Source organism: Ornithorhynchus anatinus, chromosome 7, assembly GCF_004115215.2.
Source record: "Ornithorhynchus anatinus isolate Pmale09 chromosome 7, mOrnAna1.pri.v4, whole genome shotgun sequence".
NCBI lineage: Eukaryota > Metazoa > Chordata > Mammalia > Monotremata > Ornithorhynchidae > Ornithorhynchus > Ornithorhynchus anatinus.
Window position 1 is genome coordinate 26,363,150 of NC_041734.1, and position 18,832 is coordinate 26,381,981.

General features: G+C 44.2%; 1 protein-coding gene across 1 annotated transcript in view; it reads left to right on the forward strand.

Annotated features, from left to right (window-relative positions):
• The window catches only part of CPS1 (carbamoyl-phosphate synthase 1), a 178,035-nt gene that overhangs the window by 32,903 nt on the left and 126,300 nt on the right, over nt 1-18,832 (forward strand). Inside the window, exons 3-6 of the mRNA XM_029068816.2 lie at nt 9,358-9,467; nt 16,591-16,735; nt 17,238-17,327; nt 17,855-17,911. Coding sequence (XP_028924649.1) covers nt 9,358-9,467; nt 16,591-16,735; nt 17,238-17,327; nt 17,855-17,911 — 402 coding nt within the window. The remainder of the gene's footprint in view (nt 1-9,357; nt 9,468-16,590; nt 16,736-17,237; nt 17,328-17,854; nt 17,912-18,832) is intronic.

The window sequence follows — 18,832 nt, forward strand, 5'->3', positions numbered from 1 at the left end:
AACTGAGTAGCAGGGCATTTAATGAGCTTCTCAAATAATCCTATTTTCTGGTAGGAAGAATGAGTTCTTATGTTGGTTTTTCTTTACAAGCCTTTGTTTCAGTGCATGATATTTGAGTACTTACTCTGTGTAGAGCAATGAACTAAGTACTTGGTGAGTACAGTAGATGAAATAGATATAATTCCTGCCCTCCAGGAGTTTACATTCTGGCAGACGAGTCAGATATTGTTGGTTGGTTGTTGCCAAGGGAGATCTAGAGAAGCCAATCAGGGGACGGATAAGCTGCATCCAGGAAACAGCTAAAATAAATAGCCTGCTGAGACAGGGAAAAGCTTGACCCACACGAATCTGTGACTAATTGGTAAAAAGGCCAAAGAATAGGCCCTCCCTAACTGCCCATTACATATGATGTGATATTCATTCAGTTGTATTTGTTGAGCGCTTACTGTGTGCAAGGCTCTGTTCTATGTGCTTGGAAAAGTACAATACAACCAAAACCAGATCCATTCCCTACCCACTGTGAGCTCACAGATTTGGGTTCAAATCCTGGCTCTGCCACTTGTCAGCTGACTGTGGGCAAGTCACTTAACTTCTCTGTGCCTCAGTTCCCTCATCTGTAAAATGGGGATTAAGACTGTGAGCCCCACGTGGGTCAACCTGATTCCCCTGCGTCTACCCCAATGCTTAGAACAGTGCTCTGCACATAGTAAGCGCTTAACAAATACCAACAAATACCAACATTATTATTAATCATTCAAACAATCAATTGTATTTGAGTGCTTATTGTGTGCAGAACTCTGTACTAAGCGCTTGGGAGAGCACAGTATGACAGTTGGTAGACATGTTCCCTGCCCACAGTGAGTTTACAGTCGAGAGGGCAAGACAGACATTAATATAAATAAATTACAGATAAGAACATAATGCTGTGGCTTGAGGGAGCAGTGAATAAAGGGAGCAAATCCAAGTTCAAGGGAGCTCATCTGAAGTCACTTTGAGTATATCTTGAAGTGGGTAGGGGTCCTGACCCCTTTTTTCACCCTTCTCCAGAGACATGGCTTCTGGTTCCTTCCTACTTTCCTGTTTACACAAGAGGCCATTTCTGGATCGGGCTGGACAATTTCAAATATTTGTCACTACCCCCTTGAGGTGCTCTGAGTCAATCTCTCCCAAGCCTCACCCCCCACCCCCCAGCTCCTCCCCAGTTTATCATCTAAATCCATCCCTGTTCATGTTACAGCTCAGAGCTCTGAGGGAAGGTGACAGGCCCACGATCCAGGGTGACATGCCTATGGGACTTAATTCTTTCCCAAAAGCCTAACTCCAACCCACTGAACAGCAAGGGGTTGGGAGCTGAGGTAGGGACACTGTACCTCTACTTCCCCCATTAGATTGCAAGCTCCTTGAGGATAGGGAACATATTTTGCTTCTGCTACCTCCCAAGCACTTAATACAGGCTTTTGCCATCAGAAGGGGGAACTGCAATTTCTGTGAATTGATTTAACTGACTGATTAGTCTTCAGCCACACCCCCTGCCCAACACACACACACACACACACACACACACACACACACACATATTTAAGCCTCATGGGATTCCTGAAAGCATCCCCTCAGGCCATGAAAGGGAGAAGCATCTCCTCATAATAGCAACAATTGTGGTATTTGCTAAGTGCTTACTATGTGCCAGGCACTGGACTAAGTACTGGGATAGATACAAGTTTGTCAGGTTGGACACAGTCCCAGTCCTGCATGTGGATCACAGTCTTAACCCCCATTTTACAGATGAGGGAACTGAGGCCCAGAGAAGTGAAGTGACTTTCCGGAGGTCATTCAGCAGACAAGTGGTGGAGCCAGGATTAGAATCCAGGTTCTTCTGACTCCCAGGACTGTGCTCTAACCATTAGACCACACTTAGGAGTATTAGGGAAATGGGAAACAGTGGTGACCTAGTGGAAAGAGCACAGGCCTGGGAATTAGAGGACCAATCCTGGTTCTACCACCATCCCCTTCCTGGTCCTCTTGATCTGCCACACAGCTGTGCTTAGTGCCTGGATTCTGCCTTTGGTTAGAGGAGTAGGGAGGTTAATAATCAGCCATAGGACCAGTGTAAATCAAAGAGAAACTGTGTAGCAACAGAGAGATAACAAGGTGTCAACACTTGGACCCCCACTGCCGTTATTAGATTTAGGAATTATAAATTGTATGAAGTGGCATTAACTTTTAGACCTTCAAGGAAATTAGATAAAGTAGGTAGCAAAGTGTCAAAGATCAGACTTTACATGATGGGAGGCTGGCTACCCAAATGATAATGAGAGTAATAGCTCTGCTAAAGAAGGAAACATTTCTAGATAGAAACTCTGATTAGTTTCTTATTTAGTTTCTTAAGCAGACTTTTATGACTCAAAGCAATTTTGGAAGCCTTTGATCCCATGAAATGAGACTAATCTTGTGTGATGTGGAAGATTACAAAGGCAAGGGAATATAAAATCCAGAGGGCAGGCTATAGTTAGGTGTGAATAGTCTTGAGGGTAACTACTGGAGAAAATGCTCAATTTGATGTCTAGATTTAAGGGAGACATACTTTGAACATAAGAGCGCTTTTACAGAATATTTTTTAGAAGTGCACAATCCAGGATGGGGGAAATACAAAGGCGATTAAAGGTGTAAAAAATGAATTTAGGAGGAAAGATTAGAGTAATTGAGGTGATCTAACCAGGGGGAGAAGGGGAACCAAAGGTAACTTCAAAACAAGACTTCGAGGATCAGGTGGAAGGGGAGCAGTGGTTACGGAGCTCAAGAAAGACACATGAGAGGAAAATTAGCTTTCAATTCCAGCCTGAGGGATTTGGGTTTGCTAGAAATAAGAACTTCCTAGTTGAAGGAGCATTCCATGCTTCAGGGTTCTAGCAATGGAACAGGATCTTGGCTCTTGATTAATTTTGGTTGGGCAGATGGTCACAAATATGACTTTTATGTCCTATTTAGGCTGACCAATTGGTGGAATTTGAGTCCCTACTCTGTGCCAAGCACTGTACTAAGAACTTGGGAAAGTACAATGCAACAGGCTTGGTAGATGCTCAATTTTCAAGTACAAAGTGCATTAAATCTTAGCCTGCAACTCTAAATTATAGAGGAATAGGGAAAGAGGAAGTGTTTTACTTCTGTGGATTCTAGACTAATTCATATTAATGTCTGTCCCTCCCTCTGGACTGTAAGCTCATTATGGGCAGGGAAAGTGTCTGCTAATTCTGTCATAAAATACTCTCCCAAGTGCTTAGTACAGTGCTCTGCACATAGTAAATACACCTAATAAATACAGTTGATAGACTGGAAGCTCACTCGGGGTGGGGGACATGGTCTACCAATTCTGTTGTACTCTCCCAAGCACTTAGTACAGTGCTCTGCACACAGAAAGCCAGAACTTAATAAATACCATTGATTAATTTGAGAAAGGGGCTGCTGAGACCTTTTGGGATTAGAATGACCCTGACCTCCTTGTGAGCACTTGGGTTTCCCCCGTGTCTGTCTTCATAATAATTTGAATCTGAGGGCTCTCTGACCTCTCCTTGGCATGATCCATCGACTGGGAGATGGAAGTTTGGAAGTACCCATTAAGAGGTGATAAATTCTGCCTCAAGTTTCTTGGTTTCCCATCGTGTTCGTAGACATCAACCTAGGACAGGCCCATTGATCCACATCCACTCCCTCCCTCCCCTGCCTCTCCTCTTCCTCCACCAGCCGCCCCACCATCCCAGGCCAGCAATGGTGCCTTAGAATAGACTTTGGGGACTGGCTTTGGAGGGTGGCATGGTGCTGATGTGGTAATGTGGTAGTGAAGGTGTGTGGGAGAGGAGGTCAGGGGGAGGTCTGTGACCCCCTCCCCAACCTTCTCTGGGACTGTGAAGATCTCCACATGTATCTGCACTCCGTCATCAGCCCCTCACAAGCTGAGCATGCTTCCACAACCTGGGAAATGGCTATTTCCAGGTTTTTCTTTTGGCAAGAGGTCTTGACCTGTTTATGATCTACTTCTGTTTTCTTTAAATGAATACCATTTTCCCTTGAATGAAAATTCAGGGAATAACAGAAAATAGGAAGCCTCAGTCACTCTGCCCTAAAGGAATCCATTGCTTTAGGGAAGGATCTCTCTGTTTCTTTCAGCCTTCCGGGAACCATAGAGCTTTGGAAGTAAGCCCTTGGAGGGACCCCACAGAGGCTGTGTTAAGGTGTGCCATCTCCTTGGAGATGTGGTGTCTATCCACCAGGGGTGTGATTTATAAACTACTAACGGGCCATCAGAAGGAGAACAAAAGTGTCTTTGGGAGGAATCCTGCTTAGTTGGATTTGGCATCTTTTGGAACTTCCTCTGAAAGCCTCAGACAAGCCAATTGACATCATTCGGTACTTATAGGAGGCTTGTCTAGTTAAGAGGAAGGTTAAGTGCATTCCAGATGGCCTATAACAAAATTAAGGATCTGGAGAGGGTGGTGGATTAGATGGGAAGGCCTATACATACCTCCAGAAATAAGCAACACTACAGTGAATAGAGCCAAAAGCACTGAAGCACTGAATCTCATGGACTCGTTCATGCACCTGTAAATATGCCCTTAAAATATATCTGTAGTGGAAGGAATTCAAAAGAGAGACTTGGAGCGAGGAGGTGCAGAGAAGAACTCAAGGGAGAAAGAAGCTAGGACAAATTTGAAAGGCTTAGCAAATCTGTGATGTGTGTCAACTCTTCAGCATGGAAAGAGGGTAGGAATCTTCTTTCTGGAACTCCTGGAAGAAGAAAAGGAAAGTGACAAAGAAATTATACTTAAAGCCAATTATGCCTAGAGTATAAGGCAGTTTTCTCTCCAATAGGTTTTTTTAAACATCCCAAATCAAAAGGTTCTTGAATGTCCATGGAGAAGGTGCTCCTACAGTAGATCTGCAGCCTAATATCTGAGGCTGTGGAAGTGATGATTTAAAGAGTGGCCATAATCCATCATTTTCTTTAAGGATCTGGGCTCTAGGTATGCTCAGATTCTCAAACTTTGAGTTTATGCTTCTGAAGACTACAAGTTCCAGAAGTCTTTGAGACTCCAAAATGACACAGCTGATTAGAGGTTTTGGTAGAATAGAAAAAAAAAACTCTTGTATTACCACAGAAATGCAGTAGTTTACTTTTCCCCATCTGTATCTGCAACAGGAAGCAAAAATTCAACAAACTATCAGGATCACTATAAAAATGTAATATGTGTATTTGGAAAAAGCCCCACAGACAAGGGGAAAACAAGAGCTAGAACATGGTTTGCTGGAATTTAAACTCTTTAATAATAATTAAAAGTAATTATGGTATTTGTTAAGCACTTGCTAAGTGCCAGGCACTGTACTAAACACTGGGGTGGATACAAGCTAATTGGGTTGGACACAATCCCTGTCCCACGTGGGGCTCACAGTCTTGATCCCCATTTTTCAAGTAAGGTAACTGAGGCACTGAGAAGTTGTGACTCATCCAAGTTCATAAAGCAGACAAATTCCAGAGCTGGGATTAGAACCCATAACCTTTTGACTCCCAGGCCCTTGCAAGGATCATGTCTACTACTAATTCTATTGCATTCTCCCAAGTTCTTAGAACAGTGCTCTACACACAGTAGATTTTTAATAAATACTATTGGTAGATAAGTCCCAGAAAAGAGGCATCCATTTACGAGCCCTTTATCATAGCTAATAATAACTGTGGTATTTAAGTGCTTCTTATGTGCTAAATATCATGTTAAGCCCTGGGGTATATACAAGATAATCAGATTAGACCCCTTATTTCCCTCACATGGGGATTCTGGTCTATAGAGGGAGGGAGAACAGGTATTTTTATCCCCCTTTTCCTAGTGTGGAACCTGAGGCTCAAGAAAATTGCTCAAATTAGTTACTAGCTCAAATTAGGCACAAAGAATGAATTTAAGTGTGGTGGATTTTTTTTTTCCTTAAAAGGTATTTAAGTGTACAGGCACTATACTTATCCTAATCTTCCCTTCCAAACCCTGTCCTTTCCCTGATTTTCCCGTCACAGTGAATGGCACTACCATCCTTCCCATTTCACAAGCCCACAATCTCGGTGTCATCCTTGACTCCACTCTCTCATTCACCCCACATAGTCTGTCACCAAAACCTGCCGGCCTCACCTTCACATCACCAAGATCCACCTTTTCCTATCCATCCAAACTACTACCATGTTAGTGTAAACACTCATCCTATCCTGACTGGATTACTGCATCAGCATCCTTTCTGATCTCCCAACCTCCTGTCTCTCCCTTCTTCAGTCTATACTTCACTCCGCAGCACGGATTATCTTTCTACAGAAACGTTCTAGGCATGTCACCACCCCCCTCCTCAAAAAATCTCCAGGGCTTGCCTATCAATCTTTATATCAAGCAAAAACTCCTTGCTGTTGGCTTCAAAGCTCTCCATCACCTTGCCGCCTTCTACCTCACCTCCCTTCTCTCCTACATCCCAGCCTGCATACTCCTGAGGCTAACCTTCTCACTGTACCTCATTCTCACCTATCCCACTGTCGACCCCAGGTCCACTTCCTATCTTTGGCCTGGAATGTTCTCCCTCTTCAAATCCACCAAACACACTTCCCCCTTTCACAGTCTTACTGAAGGCTCACCTCCTCCAAGAGGCCTTCCCAAAGTAAGCTCCCCCACCCCTCCCCATCCCCCCGACTCACTCCCTTTGCTCTAACCCCCTCTCCCTGCCCCACAGCACTAGTGTATATATGTACATATCTATAATTCTATTTATATTAATGCCTGTTTACTTGTTTTGATGTATATATATCTATAATTCTATTTATATTGATACTACCGATGCCTGTTTACTTGTTTTGATGTCTGTCTCCTCCCTTCTAGACTGGAAATCCATTGTGGGAGGGGACTGCCTCTCTTGCTGAATTGTACTTTCCAGGTGCTTAGTACAGTGCTCTACACAGAGTAAGCACTCAATAAATACGATTGAATGAATGAACTAAGCACTGAGGTTGATATATGTCAATCAGATTGGACACAGACCATGACCCACTTGGGACTCACACACAGTCTTAATCCCCATTTTTCAGATGAGGTAAATGAGATACAGAGAAGTTAGATGACTTACCCAGAGCCACACAGACAAGTGTTTGGAATTAAGACCCAGGTCTTTCTGACTTTCAGGCCTGTTCCTTATCCACTAGGCCGTGCTGCCTCTCAGTGGTTTTCTGGAGGATCTGCCATTGAGTAACCTTTGGCTCTGGAGTAAGGAGCAGAACTTGAGACAAGACTCCAGAAAACAGTGATAAGTAGGATAAAGTGTAATCCTCCTAGTGAATGATTCCTATCACACAGTGTTCATTGAGGGAATTTGCAGAGCATCTCGTATTCTGTCTGGCCCTCTTCTCCAGGGGTTTCAGACAACTTGCTTGTGAAGCAGGTGACTCCTTTCTGTGCTCCCATTGAAAAATGTACCTCTGGGAAGGGAATCCCACCCTTTCAATTTGTTTCCTATAGGATCTCCCGTAAGCTGGGAATGTAGAGGGTTAGATTTTAATTGGAAACAGCATTCACACAGAAAACAGCAGGACACCAAGCCTTTCTGATTAGGGATCATTACCATGCCTCTGCACAAGCCTGCCTCACTGGACCAACTTTTATTTGATAGAGAATCAATCCATCAGTGATACTTATTGATCTCCCACTGAGTGTAAAACACTTCTCTAAGTGGTTGGGAGAGGAAAACTGAAGATGTTCTTTCTCTGCTCCCTGGACTTTATAGTCTAATGGGGGAGATAGCAAAATATTTATAGATAGTAGGATGGAGGGAGAACAAGGCTTTAACAGAGAACAAGGTGAACATAGAACAGAGAATCAGTGAGGACTACAGCAGTTATGAATCAATCAATTACATTTACTGAACACTTACTGTGTGTAAAGTGCTGTACTAAGCACTTGTGAGTGAACAATATAACACTTGGTGAACACGTTCCCTAACCGCAAAGAGCAGTATCTCTGCCTGTCTCTGCCTGTCTATCTTTCTATCTCTCATCTCTCTCTCATCTCTCTGCCTCTCCCTGTCTCTTGCTGTCTCAGCCCTCCTTTCTCTCCCTCTAACTCTGTCTCTCTGTGTCTCTCTCTGTGGCTGTGTCTTTCTGTGTCTCTTTCTGTGTGTCTCCCTCTCTCTGTCTCTCTGTTTCTCTCTCTGTGTCTCTCTGCATGTGTCTCACTCTCTCCCCCTCTCTGTCTCTGCCTGTTTCTCTCTCTCACCCAAGGTTACGTGAGGCGCAATGCCAAGATCAGAATTTCTGACCCACAGCTCTCCATGCTGCTGCTTCTGCTTCTTGGAGGCAGGGAAATGATTCCTCTACCTCAGGGCTGGGTAGGGAAGCAGCATGGTCTAGTGGATCAAGCAAAGGCATGGGAGTCAGAAGGACCTGTATTCTAATCCCAGCTCCACCACATCTGCTGTGTGACCTTGGGCAAGTCATTTTGCTTCCCTGCGCTTTAGTTCAGTAGAGTGGGGATAAGAGTGTGAACCTCATGTGGGACAGGGACTGTGTCCAACCTGATCAATTTGTATCTTACTCCAGTGCTTAGAACAGTGCTTGGCACATAGTAAGTGCTTAACAAGTACCATAATTATTGTTACATCTCTTCCACACCATGCCCTTTTGGGGTAGAAATTCCATCATCTCCCTCAAGATATGGGTAGAGGCCTTGAATATTTACAGGCTCACATTAGGTAACTGCTATTTAGACCATGATTTGGGCTATTGGAAAATAAGCACTTGTGCCATTTTTCCAGTAGCACACCCCTGCTTCCACTCTGCCTTGACCCCTCTTTTTTCAGCCCTAGGCCAAGGGGTCCCTGAGATGATTCATTTGCCTCTGAGAGGCGGCCATTGCTTCTGATGACACTGCCATTCCTGGGACCGATAACCTGGATGGATGTGGCCATCCTTCGTTGCAGACGGGCATCAGGGAGTAACCTTCAGAGGTTGGACCTGAGTGTCCAGGGGGCTCCTGTCTGGGGCAGGAGGAGAGGGGCTCCCTTGGCTCACTACAGGCATTTCCTGTAGAGCAGCCCAAGGCCAGCCATGGAACAGTTAATGGAAATGCCTTGCTTCAGTCCTCTCCCAGGGAAAATAAAGCCTTGTTCCTAGTCAGGTTTTGGTCATTTGAGAACAGGATAATGGATATGGAGAGAAGGACCCATATGGGAGATGTTTTGAGTGACCTGGTTCCTTCTGGTCCCTTGCTAGCTATTGGGAAACTTTTGCTTCAGAACTTCTGGTGATCCAGGACCTTGGCATTTCTCTGAGTCTTTGTGGGCTTTTGTCTCTAGGCGCAGACGGCCCACATTGTGCTGGAAGATGGAACCCGGATGAAAGGCTACTCCTTTGGCCACCCGTCCTCAATCGCGGGAGAAGTTGTGTTCAACACTGGCCTCGCTGGGTGAGTGTACCCTGCCCCTGCCCTGATGTGCCCAGCTCCTTTCAGCTCCAGTTGTGGGGAGAATAGACTGGTGAGGTTGGCATATGGGTGCTGAAATGCCACCTTAATGTCAGGGGAGAGGGGAGGGAACTCTATAGATTGTGACTGTGCTGTTATCAAGGAACCAGGACATTCAGCTCTGGAATCAATATACCAACTGATGCGTTTATTGAGCCCTTATTGTGTGCTGAGCCCTGTGGTAAGTGTTTGGGAGAGTGTAAAAGAGTAAGTAGCTATAATCCCTGCCTTCAAGGAACTTGCAATCTTGAAATCATCTTTAAGGGTATGTATAGCAGTTCTGAGGAAGTAATAGGGTGGGATGAGTACCTAAGTGCTTAGCGAGGATAAACTTGAGTGCAAAGGTGCAGTAAGGAGAGAAAATAAAACAGAGATGAGAAATTAGTCGGGGAAGGTTTCCTGGAGAGGTGTGATTTTAATAGGGCTTTGAAGATAGGGAGGGAGGATGTGAGCAAGGGGTTGACAGAGTGATGAGAAGGCACAATGAATAGGCTGGTGTTAGAAGAGAAGCAGCATGACCCAGTGGACAAACCATGGGTTTGGGAGTCAGAGGATCTGAGTTCTAATCCTGGCTCTGCCAGGTGTCTATTGTGCAACCTTGGCCAAGTCATTTAACTTCTCTTTGCCTCAGTTACCTCATCTGTAAAATGGGAATTAATGTGAGCCTCAGGTGGGATATAGTATATAGTAAGCTTCCTTTGGCATATAGTAAGCTTTTGACAAATACCAAAACCACCCCCAAAAAACACACAACAAGAAAAAATGGCATATGTGAGCTGGGTGGTAGTGGGCGAGGAGGGAGGAAAAGCAGGGAAGAGAAGGCTGGTGAAGGTGAGTGAAGAAAAGGTTTGAAGGGAGGGAGCAGATGGGGGCTATGAGAAGAAATACTGGAGCTGTGTTTTCTGGCACAGCCTCCCTGCTTAACCCCTCTGGCAGCTGGTCTGATGAGCAGCAAAGGCCAAGAGGTGGCTACTTTTGCCTTAAACCACCTGGTGTCTCCCCCAGTTACAGCCAAAGGGTTGAAAGTGAGGCAAACTCAGCTTCTGTGAGACTTCTGCCTTGCCAGTTGGAGACTACAGAGGGTAGGGAAGGTGGAGTAAGGATGTCTTCGAGCTTCTCCGGATCCTTCCTCTCTCCCACTGCCCACTTCACCCCTGCAGAGCCTGGCCAGTATATGGCATATGAAGGGGGCTGTCACCCACCAATTTTGAGAGAGAGTGAGAGCAGGAGTAAATAATGAATAACTGAATGCATAATAAATATACCTGAATGCATAATAAATATAAATGAATGATTAATAAATAATGAAACAAAATTACCAATAATTTTGGTAATAGCAAAAGTTTAACAGGACAAAATAGATGAATCAGTAAGTAGCGGACCTAGATCGATATGCACTGCCAATCTCTAAATCAATATATCTGCATAGTGGCTGAAGATGGTTATTGAGTTGCTATGATTTAAATGGTGGGAAGGCTTCTTGGAGGAAGTGGACCAATGTAGCCTAGGGGAAAGACCGGGGGCCTGGGTTCTGATTTTGGCTGTGCTACATGTGGACCCCATGTAGGATAGTGATCGTGTTCAACCTGTTACTTGTGTCTACCTCGGTGCTTAGAGCAGTGTGTGGCATATATTAAACCCTTAACACTTTAAAGATGGAGAGGTGTGATCTGATGTCTTTGAAAGGGAAAAGAGGCAAGTTGTTCTAACTACTGCTTTTAAAGGCGGAAGTCGATGAGTTAGGCAAGGGAGGAACTACACTGGTGTTCTCCCTGAAGATTTCAACACAGTTTCTCCCTTCCCTGCCTAACTCACTGACTTTTCTCTTTCAAAGCAATTGTGCTGAGACAGAATGGCACCAGCTTCCATCCAGCATGTTAGCTAGGCCAGGCAGATATCCTACTCTCTCCCACTGGCTCCCCATCCCATGGAAAAGTTTCTCTTCCCAGGCTCCTGCTGCTCCCCTTTATCTCAGGCTTTCTGGATCTGGCTCTCTCCCCAGTATTAAGGTGGGACCCATGTGTGTTGGTGCCGCTATCAGAAACCTCCATGAATGTGTCACCATCTACCCCCTTCTAATTTAGTAGATTCTAACCTTTTCTATTGGACAGAGAAAGAGGAAGCCCTTACTGTGAGTGTCTACATAGAAGCATTCTACTGATACAGCAGAACATGGCTTCATTTCTTCCATCTTGAAAGGTCTTCCCTTAGACTCTTTATCTAACCTTAGCCTCACTGAACTCTCTTGAGCCCTTGTAATCTAATGACCATACCACAGCCCAAAGGAAAATAGCTTCCTAAACTGTGGTATACTGATCCTCTAGAATCATTTTAGTCATGGAACTTGATAGAGGTGTGGGTTCACCTTGCCTTAAAAAGAATGGATACATGTCTAAGGAGATAGTGGGACCCAGTGGAAAGAACACACGTCTGGGTGTCAAGAGGCCGGAGATCTAGACCTGACTCCACTACTTCCCCGCTGTCTCTGTGACTTGGTTTTGGCACCTCTAAAATGGGGATACAATTCCATTCTCTCTCTTAGACTGAGAGCCACATGTAGGACAGGGGCTGTGGTTGACTAGATTATCTTGTATCTACCCCAGTGTTTAATGCATGTTTAATAAATATTATTATTATCATTAATAAGATCATTATTGAGTCTTGGCCCTGGGAAACTGGAAAATCAAGTAGGTAGCAAGGTGTTCCTAGCATTAATCAATCAATCAAATGTATTAAGTAATCACTGTGTATGGGAACACTGTAATACTTTTGTGGGAGCATTAAACAGAAGCAAGGCACACACATCCTGCCCTCAAATGCTATATAATCAAATGAAGGAGACAGACGAACAAAAATTATTTGCCAGTAGTATCAACTCAAGCCACAGCTAGGCTTGGTCTGAATTTTTCATTTAGCCTATATCACAGATTCCCCCTAACTCTGATCTCCCTTATGAAAACCAAGAACATTAAATGGGTTTTAAGTAGTTCCACTGGTGAGAATACTAAATCACAGTATATGAAATCTGTTTGCAAAGTTTTGCTTCACAGGGCAATTATTTAAGCTTTTCGACAGCACTAATTACTAGCTGTGTTAATATACCTGCCAACAAACAACTGTTTAATATAGATCAGAATGATGGAGAGCACTAGAGTTTTCTTCCCAGTGATAGATTATGGGTAATAAATCTTGTCACATCACAAAAGTCACCCAGGTCCTGATGGATTAATTTCCCTTCAACGCTGCAGTTCCTCAACAGAAGCTGTATTAACTCATTTGCTGAAGAAAGTTAGAGGATACGTTCCAAAGGAGCGGCCATTTATATTAGGCAAGGGGGCGTTGGGAGAGCAGGGAACGAGAGGAAAGGGAAAGACAGAGGGAATGGGAGGAAGAAAGTGAGGAAGAGTAGGCCATCTAAGGAATTTGACTGTGAATGGATTTCAATCAATGGTATTTACTGAGCACTTACTGTGTACAGTGCACTGTACTGAATGCTTGGGATAGTACGGTACAAGAGAGTTGCTAGGCGTGTTCCCTGACCGCAGTGAGCTTACAGTCTGGAGGGAGGCGGGCAAGTTACACATATGTAAATGAGTGCTCTAGGGCTGAAGGTGGAGTGAATATCAAGTATCCAAAGGGTACAGATCCAGTGCGTAAATTGTGCAGAAAAGAAAGTTGGGGGAAGGTCTCTTGAAGAGAAGCAGTGTGGTCTAGTGGATAGAGCATGGGTCTGAGAGTCAGAAGGACCTAAACCCAGCTCTGCCACTCATCCACTGTGAGACTTTGGGCAACTCACTTTGCTTCTCTGTGCCTTAGTTACCTCATCTGCAAAATGGGGGTTAAGACATGAGCCCCATGTAGGACAGGGACTGTGTCCAACCCAATTTGCTTGTAGCCACCTCAGCTCTTACTGCCTGACACATAGTGTTTAACAAATACCACTATTAACTATTATTGTTATTATTATTATTATTATGGCTTCAAAGGTGGGGTAAGTGGTGGTCTGGCATATGTGGAGAGGAAGGGACTTCCAGACCAAAGGAAGGACTTGGGGAAGGGGTTGTCGGCAAGATAGAAAAATTCTCCTTTAGGTTATAGAGAAGATGTGCGTGTGTTTAATTCATTTGTCATCCGGGCTATGTATCCACCAAAAAAACCCAGTAAAGGGGGAACTGATGACTCAACTGTTATTGAGTCTCTTCCCAGGAAATAATGAATCAACACATCAATTGAGGAATCAATCAATAGTATTTATTGAGCATCTACAGTGTTCAGAGTGCAGTACTAATGACTTCTGATAGCAAATAATATACTGGGGAAGACTCATAAAATTTACAAATCAAATGATATGTATAAAAATGCAGCTAGAATTTGTGAGTGCAAAAGCTGTGAGGTGATCATAGGGGAAATGTGAACTGGGGGGCAAAGTTCTGGGAAAGCCTTCTGGAGGAGGTGGGGTTACAGGAGGGGGTTGAAGTTGATTTTGTGTTTTTGAAGGGGGAGAGAGTTCCTGGCAGGAACAAGGGCATGAGCTAGGGGTCGGAGGTCAGGGAATCAAGAATGAGATCCAGTGAAGAGGTGATTGGGGGAGGAATGGAGAATGAGAGCTGAGGTGGATAGAAAAAGACAGTTGATAGGTAAAAAGAAGAGCCCATGGGATTATCATCACTATCACCGGTATTTATTGAGTCCACTGGGTGCAGAGCACTGTACTAGATGCTTGAAAATATACATTAAAAATAGAAAACACAGTCCTTGCCAGTGATGGGCTTAAAACCAATGGAAGAGACATTAGCAAATAAATTGATGTTCATTCAATCAATCAGTGGTATTTATTGAACCCTTACTGTGTGCAGAGCACTGCATTGAACACTTGCAAGAGTATAATGCAATGGAGTTGGTAGATATGATCCCTGCTCATAAGTTTATTGTCTAGAAGGGGAAACAGACATTGAAATAAATTATAGAAAGAGGCACTAAGAGAGTGTAAAGATATGTACAGAAGGGCTGTGGGGGTGGAGTGAATATCAAGTGCTTAAAGGATGCAGATCCAATACAAAGGTGATGAGAAGGGGAGGGCTAAAAGGTTGGGAAAATGAGGGGTCAAAGAAGGCCTCTTGGAGGAAATGTAATGTTAGGATGGCTTTGAAGATGGGGAGAGTCGTTTTCTGCTGGTTATGAAGGGGGAGGGAGTTTGAGGACAGAAGGAGGTGGGGCAAGTTGGTGGTGGAGAGACAGACAAGACTGATAAAATCACGAGTAGCTTGGTGGTTGTGGATTGAGGTGTGCGGGCTGGGCCATAGGAGATGAGCAAGGGAAGGTGGGAGGGGGCATGCTGATTGAGTGCCTTAAAGCCAATGGTGAGGAGTTTCTATTTGATGGAGAGGGAATCACTGGAGGTTTTTGAGAAGTGGGGACTTGTGGGCTGAGTGTTTTTTTAAAAAAATAAATAAATAAATAAATAAGTGGTAAAGTGCTTACTACGTGCCGGCCTCTATTCTAAATTCTGGAGTAGATTCAAAGTTGGACACAATCCTGTTCCACAGAGGGTTTACAGTCTTAATCCCCATTTTACAGATGAGGTAATTGAGGCAGAGAGAAGTTGTGACTTGTCAAGGTCAGCAGGCAAGTGGCAGAGACAGGATTACAATCCAGGTCCTTCTGACTCCCAGGCCCACGCTCTATTTGCTAGGCCACATCACTTCTCAGTATTGAAGGTAGCTGAGAGTTTGAGAAGGCTAAGGATGGAGTAGAGGCCATGGGATTTGACCAGAGGAAGTCATTTAATGTATTAGGATAGTTTCCTCAGAGTGGAGGGGGCAGAAGCCAAATTGGATCAAGGAGAGAATTCCAGGAGATGAAGTGGAAGCAGCAGGTTCGAACAGTTTGCTTGAAAAGCTTGGAAAGGAACAGTAGTGAGAGAAGGGGTGGTAATTGGAAGCTGCCATGCAGTGAGAGGAGGACTTGGAGAACACATGAATGTGTTTGAAAGCAGTGGGAAAGGAGCTATTGGAGAGTGAGCAGTTAAAGATGGCTATAAGGGAGGGAAGAAGGGAGGGGACAAGTATTTTAACAAAGTGTGAAGGAATGTGGTGGGAGGTTCAGGTATGTATGGTATATTTTATGAGGGGTTGGAAGGTCATCCCTGAGATTCTGATGGGAAGGATGAGAGTCAGGAGAAGGGTAGGACAGAATAGGGGAGATTTTTACACCTGCTCGTTTCAATTTTATCAACGAAATAGGTTGGCAAGGTCATTAGGGACAAATTATGGGGGAGGAAGGAGAATGGGGGTTTGAGGAGGGAGTTACACATCTGAAACTGACATGGGCAGTAGGCATGGTCAGCTGTGTGACTTTGGGCAAGTCACTAACTTCTCGGTGCCTCAGTTACCTCATCTGTAAAATGGGGATTAAGACTGTGAGCCCCACGTGGGACAACCTGATTCCCCTGTGTCTACCCCAGCGCTTAGAACAGTGCTCGGCACATAGTAAGCGCTTAACAAATACCAACATTATTATTATTATTATGGGCAATGAGCGTGGGAGTCAAGGAAGGAGGAATATGTTGCCAGATGGAGAAGGCAGAGTTAAAGTAGGTAAGGATAAAGTTGACATGGACAAAGTCAGCCTGCCAACAGTGCTCTGCAACTCGTGCAGAAGAGCCGAGGAAGCTTACTGTGGAGGTGATCCTGGTATGAGATTGATGGGAGGTTCAGGGGAGTGAGGGAGTTGAGTTCAGTGAAATGGGTGAGTTGAAGCTGTGGATTTGTGCGACAAGAGAATGCTAGCAATGGCTGGTGGGGTGACATGACCAGAAAGTTGGGGATTATTCAGGGAATGCTTCCCATAGGAGGTGGTTTTCAGGACAGCTTGTAAGGCAGGGAGGAATGAGTAAATGCTCAAATATCAAAGCTTTATTGATTGACCTGACAGATTCCAAGGGAGAATGTCTTGACACCCTGGACTTTGCTCAGTTTACCAAAATGCCATCAATCTTAGGACTTAGATGATAGGCACATTTTTGAGTGCAAACATTCTGAAATATTTGGAACACTTTTTTCCCTAGATACCCTGAAGCTCTGACAGACCCTGCCTACAGGGGGCAGATTCTCACCATGGCCAATCCCATTGTGGGCAACGGTGGAGTTCCAGACACTGCTGCCCAGGATGAAATGGGACTGAGCAAGTATTTGGAATCAGATGGTGTCAAGGTAAGGATCTCCGCATAGTAGTCTTCGGGATTTACATGAGATGCTTGGTTCGTCTCGTGAAAATACACATTTCCAGGCTTTCGTACATTTCAAAATGGACCTCCCCAAAAGTTGAATTTGTTCTGAGTTTGCTTAATTAACCAAGGCCTTTTGGTCACCTCTAGAAGACATTGCCATGCGTAATTGAAGTTGCCCCATTGTGTGTCCTCTCTGCTCACTTCTACATGTGAGGGGCTTTTCCCCTTAAATAGCCTTATTGCTGGATGACTTTAGTACTTCCTAGAAGCTCTGCTATGCATAATAAAATCATCCTCCCGCTTTGGTAGGCCAAAAGAGCCTATCTTTTCTCTCTTCCAAGAAATTGGTAGAATTTAGGTTAGGCATCAGTCAAAAGATATTCCTATGGAAATCCATTTGCTTAACTGGAACTCGAAGTTCTCCTTCTATGAAGAGAACCGCTCTTACCCACCATTTGGCTGAAACAACCCTTCTGTCTTTACAGGTGGCAGGCCTGCTGGTGCTAAATTACAGCAGTGAGTTCAACCACTGGTTGGCCACCAAGAGCCTAGGACAGTGGCTCCAAGAGGAAAAGGTGAGACACTCAGAATCATTGTGTGGCTCAACGGGGTCTATTTTAGAGCTGTCAACTCTATTATTCTGGAGATCAGCACTGCCCTCTTTCAGCTGGACTAGGGGAGGCGGAAGCCACCAGGTCCCTGGACTTGATTACATGATTTGCATCTTGTCTTTTAATTTGCATAGTGAGTTCATTAGCCTCCTGAATTTGAATATCCCCTAAAATGAGTACATCTGTAGCATCTATTGCCCTGGGTTAACATTGAGGATATGGCTTATAAGAAGCACAAGAGACTTAAATCTGATGAATTGCATCCCATTTGAGAAGATAGATGAAGATGGCTCTTTTGGTACTGGGCAAAGAACCTCAAGAGAAGGGGACACTGGGGCTTTTGTGTCCTGAGATGAAGCCCAAGACAGAGTGGCTGTGAGCTATAAAGGAATGGGGCAGATTTTGAATTTTTCCCAAATCCTAGAGGGCAGAATGGGCCTAATCCAATCCTTCTGACATTTCATTTCCCTGGAATTTTCTGTTTTCTACAGGTTCCTGCACTTTATGGGGTTGACACCAGAAAATTGACCAAAATTATTCGGGAAAAGGTATGGTCTTTATCTTTTTTCAAAACGTGGTCATTTACGTGGTCTCTTCCAGTCTCAAATTCAAAGCAGGTGTACTGCTATTATGAAAAGCATGCATCAAATCACAATTTCAGTGATAGTGTTTGCACTTGGATACTCACCCAACCCCTGGTCCTTATGACACTTACGTACATGCCATTAAACCTGGTTGCTTCTCCCTACCTATAATTTATTTTGGTGTCTGTCTCCCCTCCTAGATTGTGAGCTTCTTGAAGACAGAGATTGTGTTTACTTATTCTGTCACTCTCTCAAGCACTTAGATGGTCCTCTGTACAGAATAAACTTTCACTAAATACTTTATATTGATATCACTCTTAATAAAGTTCACAGAACTGAATAATGGGTGAATTGGAACACTTCAGAAAAAAGTAAAATGAGACTCAAACTTATCAAATTAAACTGATCCTCCTGAACTTCTACTGGAGTCTAACTGTTCAATTGTATTTACTCTGTGCAGAGCACCATACTAAGCTCTTGGGAGAGTACAATGCAACAGAATTAGCAGATGTTCTCTGCCCATAGTTAGCTTACAAGGGTACCATTGATAAAATATCTTCCCAGGAATATCTCTCCTACCAGCAACACCCACTGATGGGGAGAAGAGTCAGGCATGAGGTGGTATCCAGGACTTGGTGGGGTCAGGGAATGGATGCACAAGTGAAGGGAGAGGGATGATGCCTCCAGGAGAAACTCTCCTCTTACCGTTCCCAACCCATTTCAATGTTGGGAAGCTGTGATCTACATCCTGACTTGCATGCTCCCACACATTGTTCTGCAAATCACCAGAGCTGGAGTGAACCTTTGTCAAGTACCTGTTTTATCCATTCCCACGTGGTCCTTTTGTAGTAAGTAATCAATCAATGAATCAAGAGTATTGAGTGT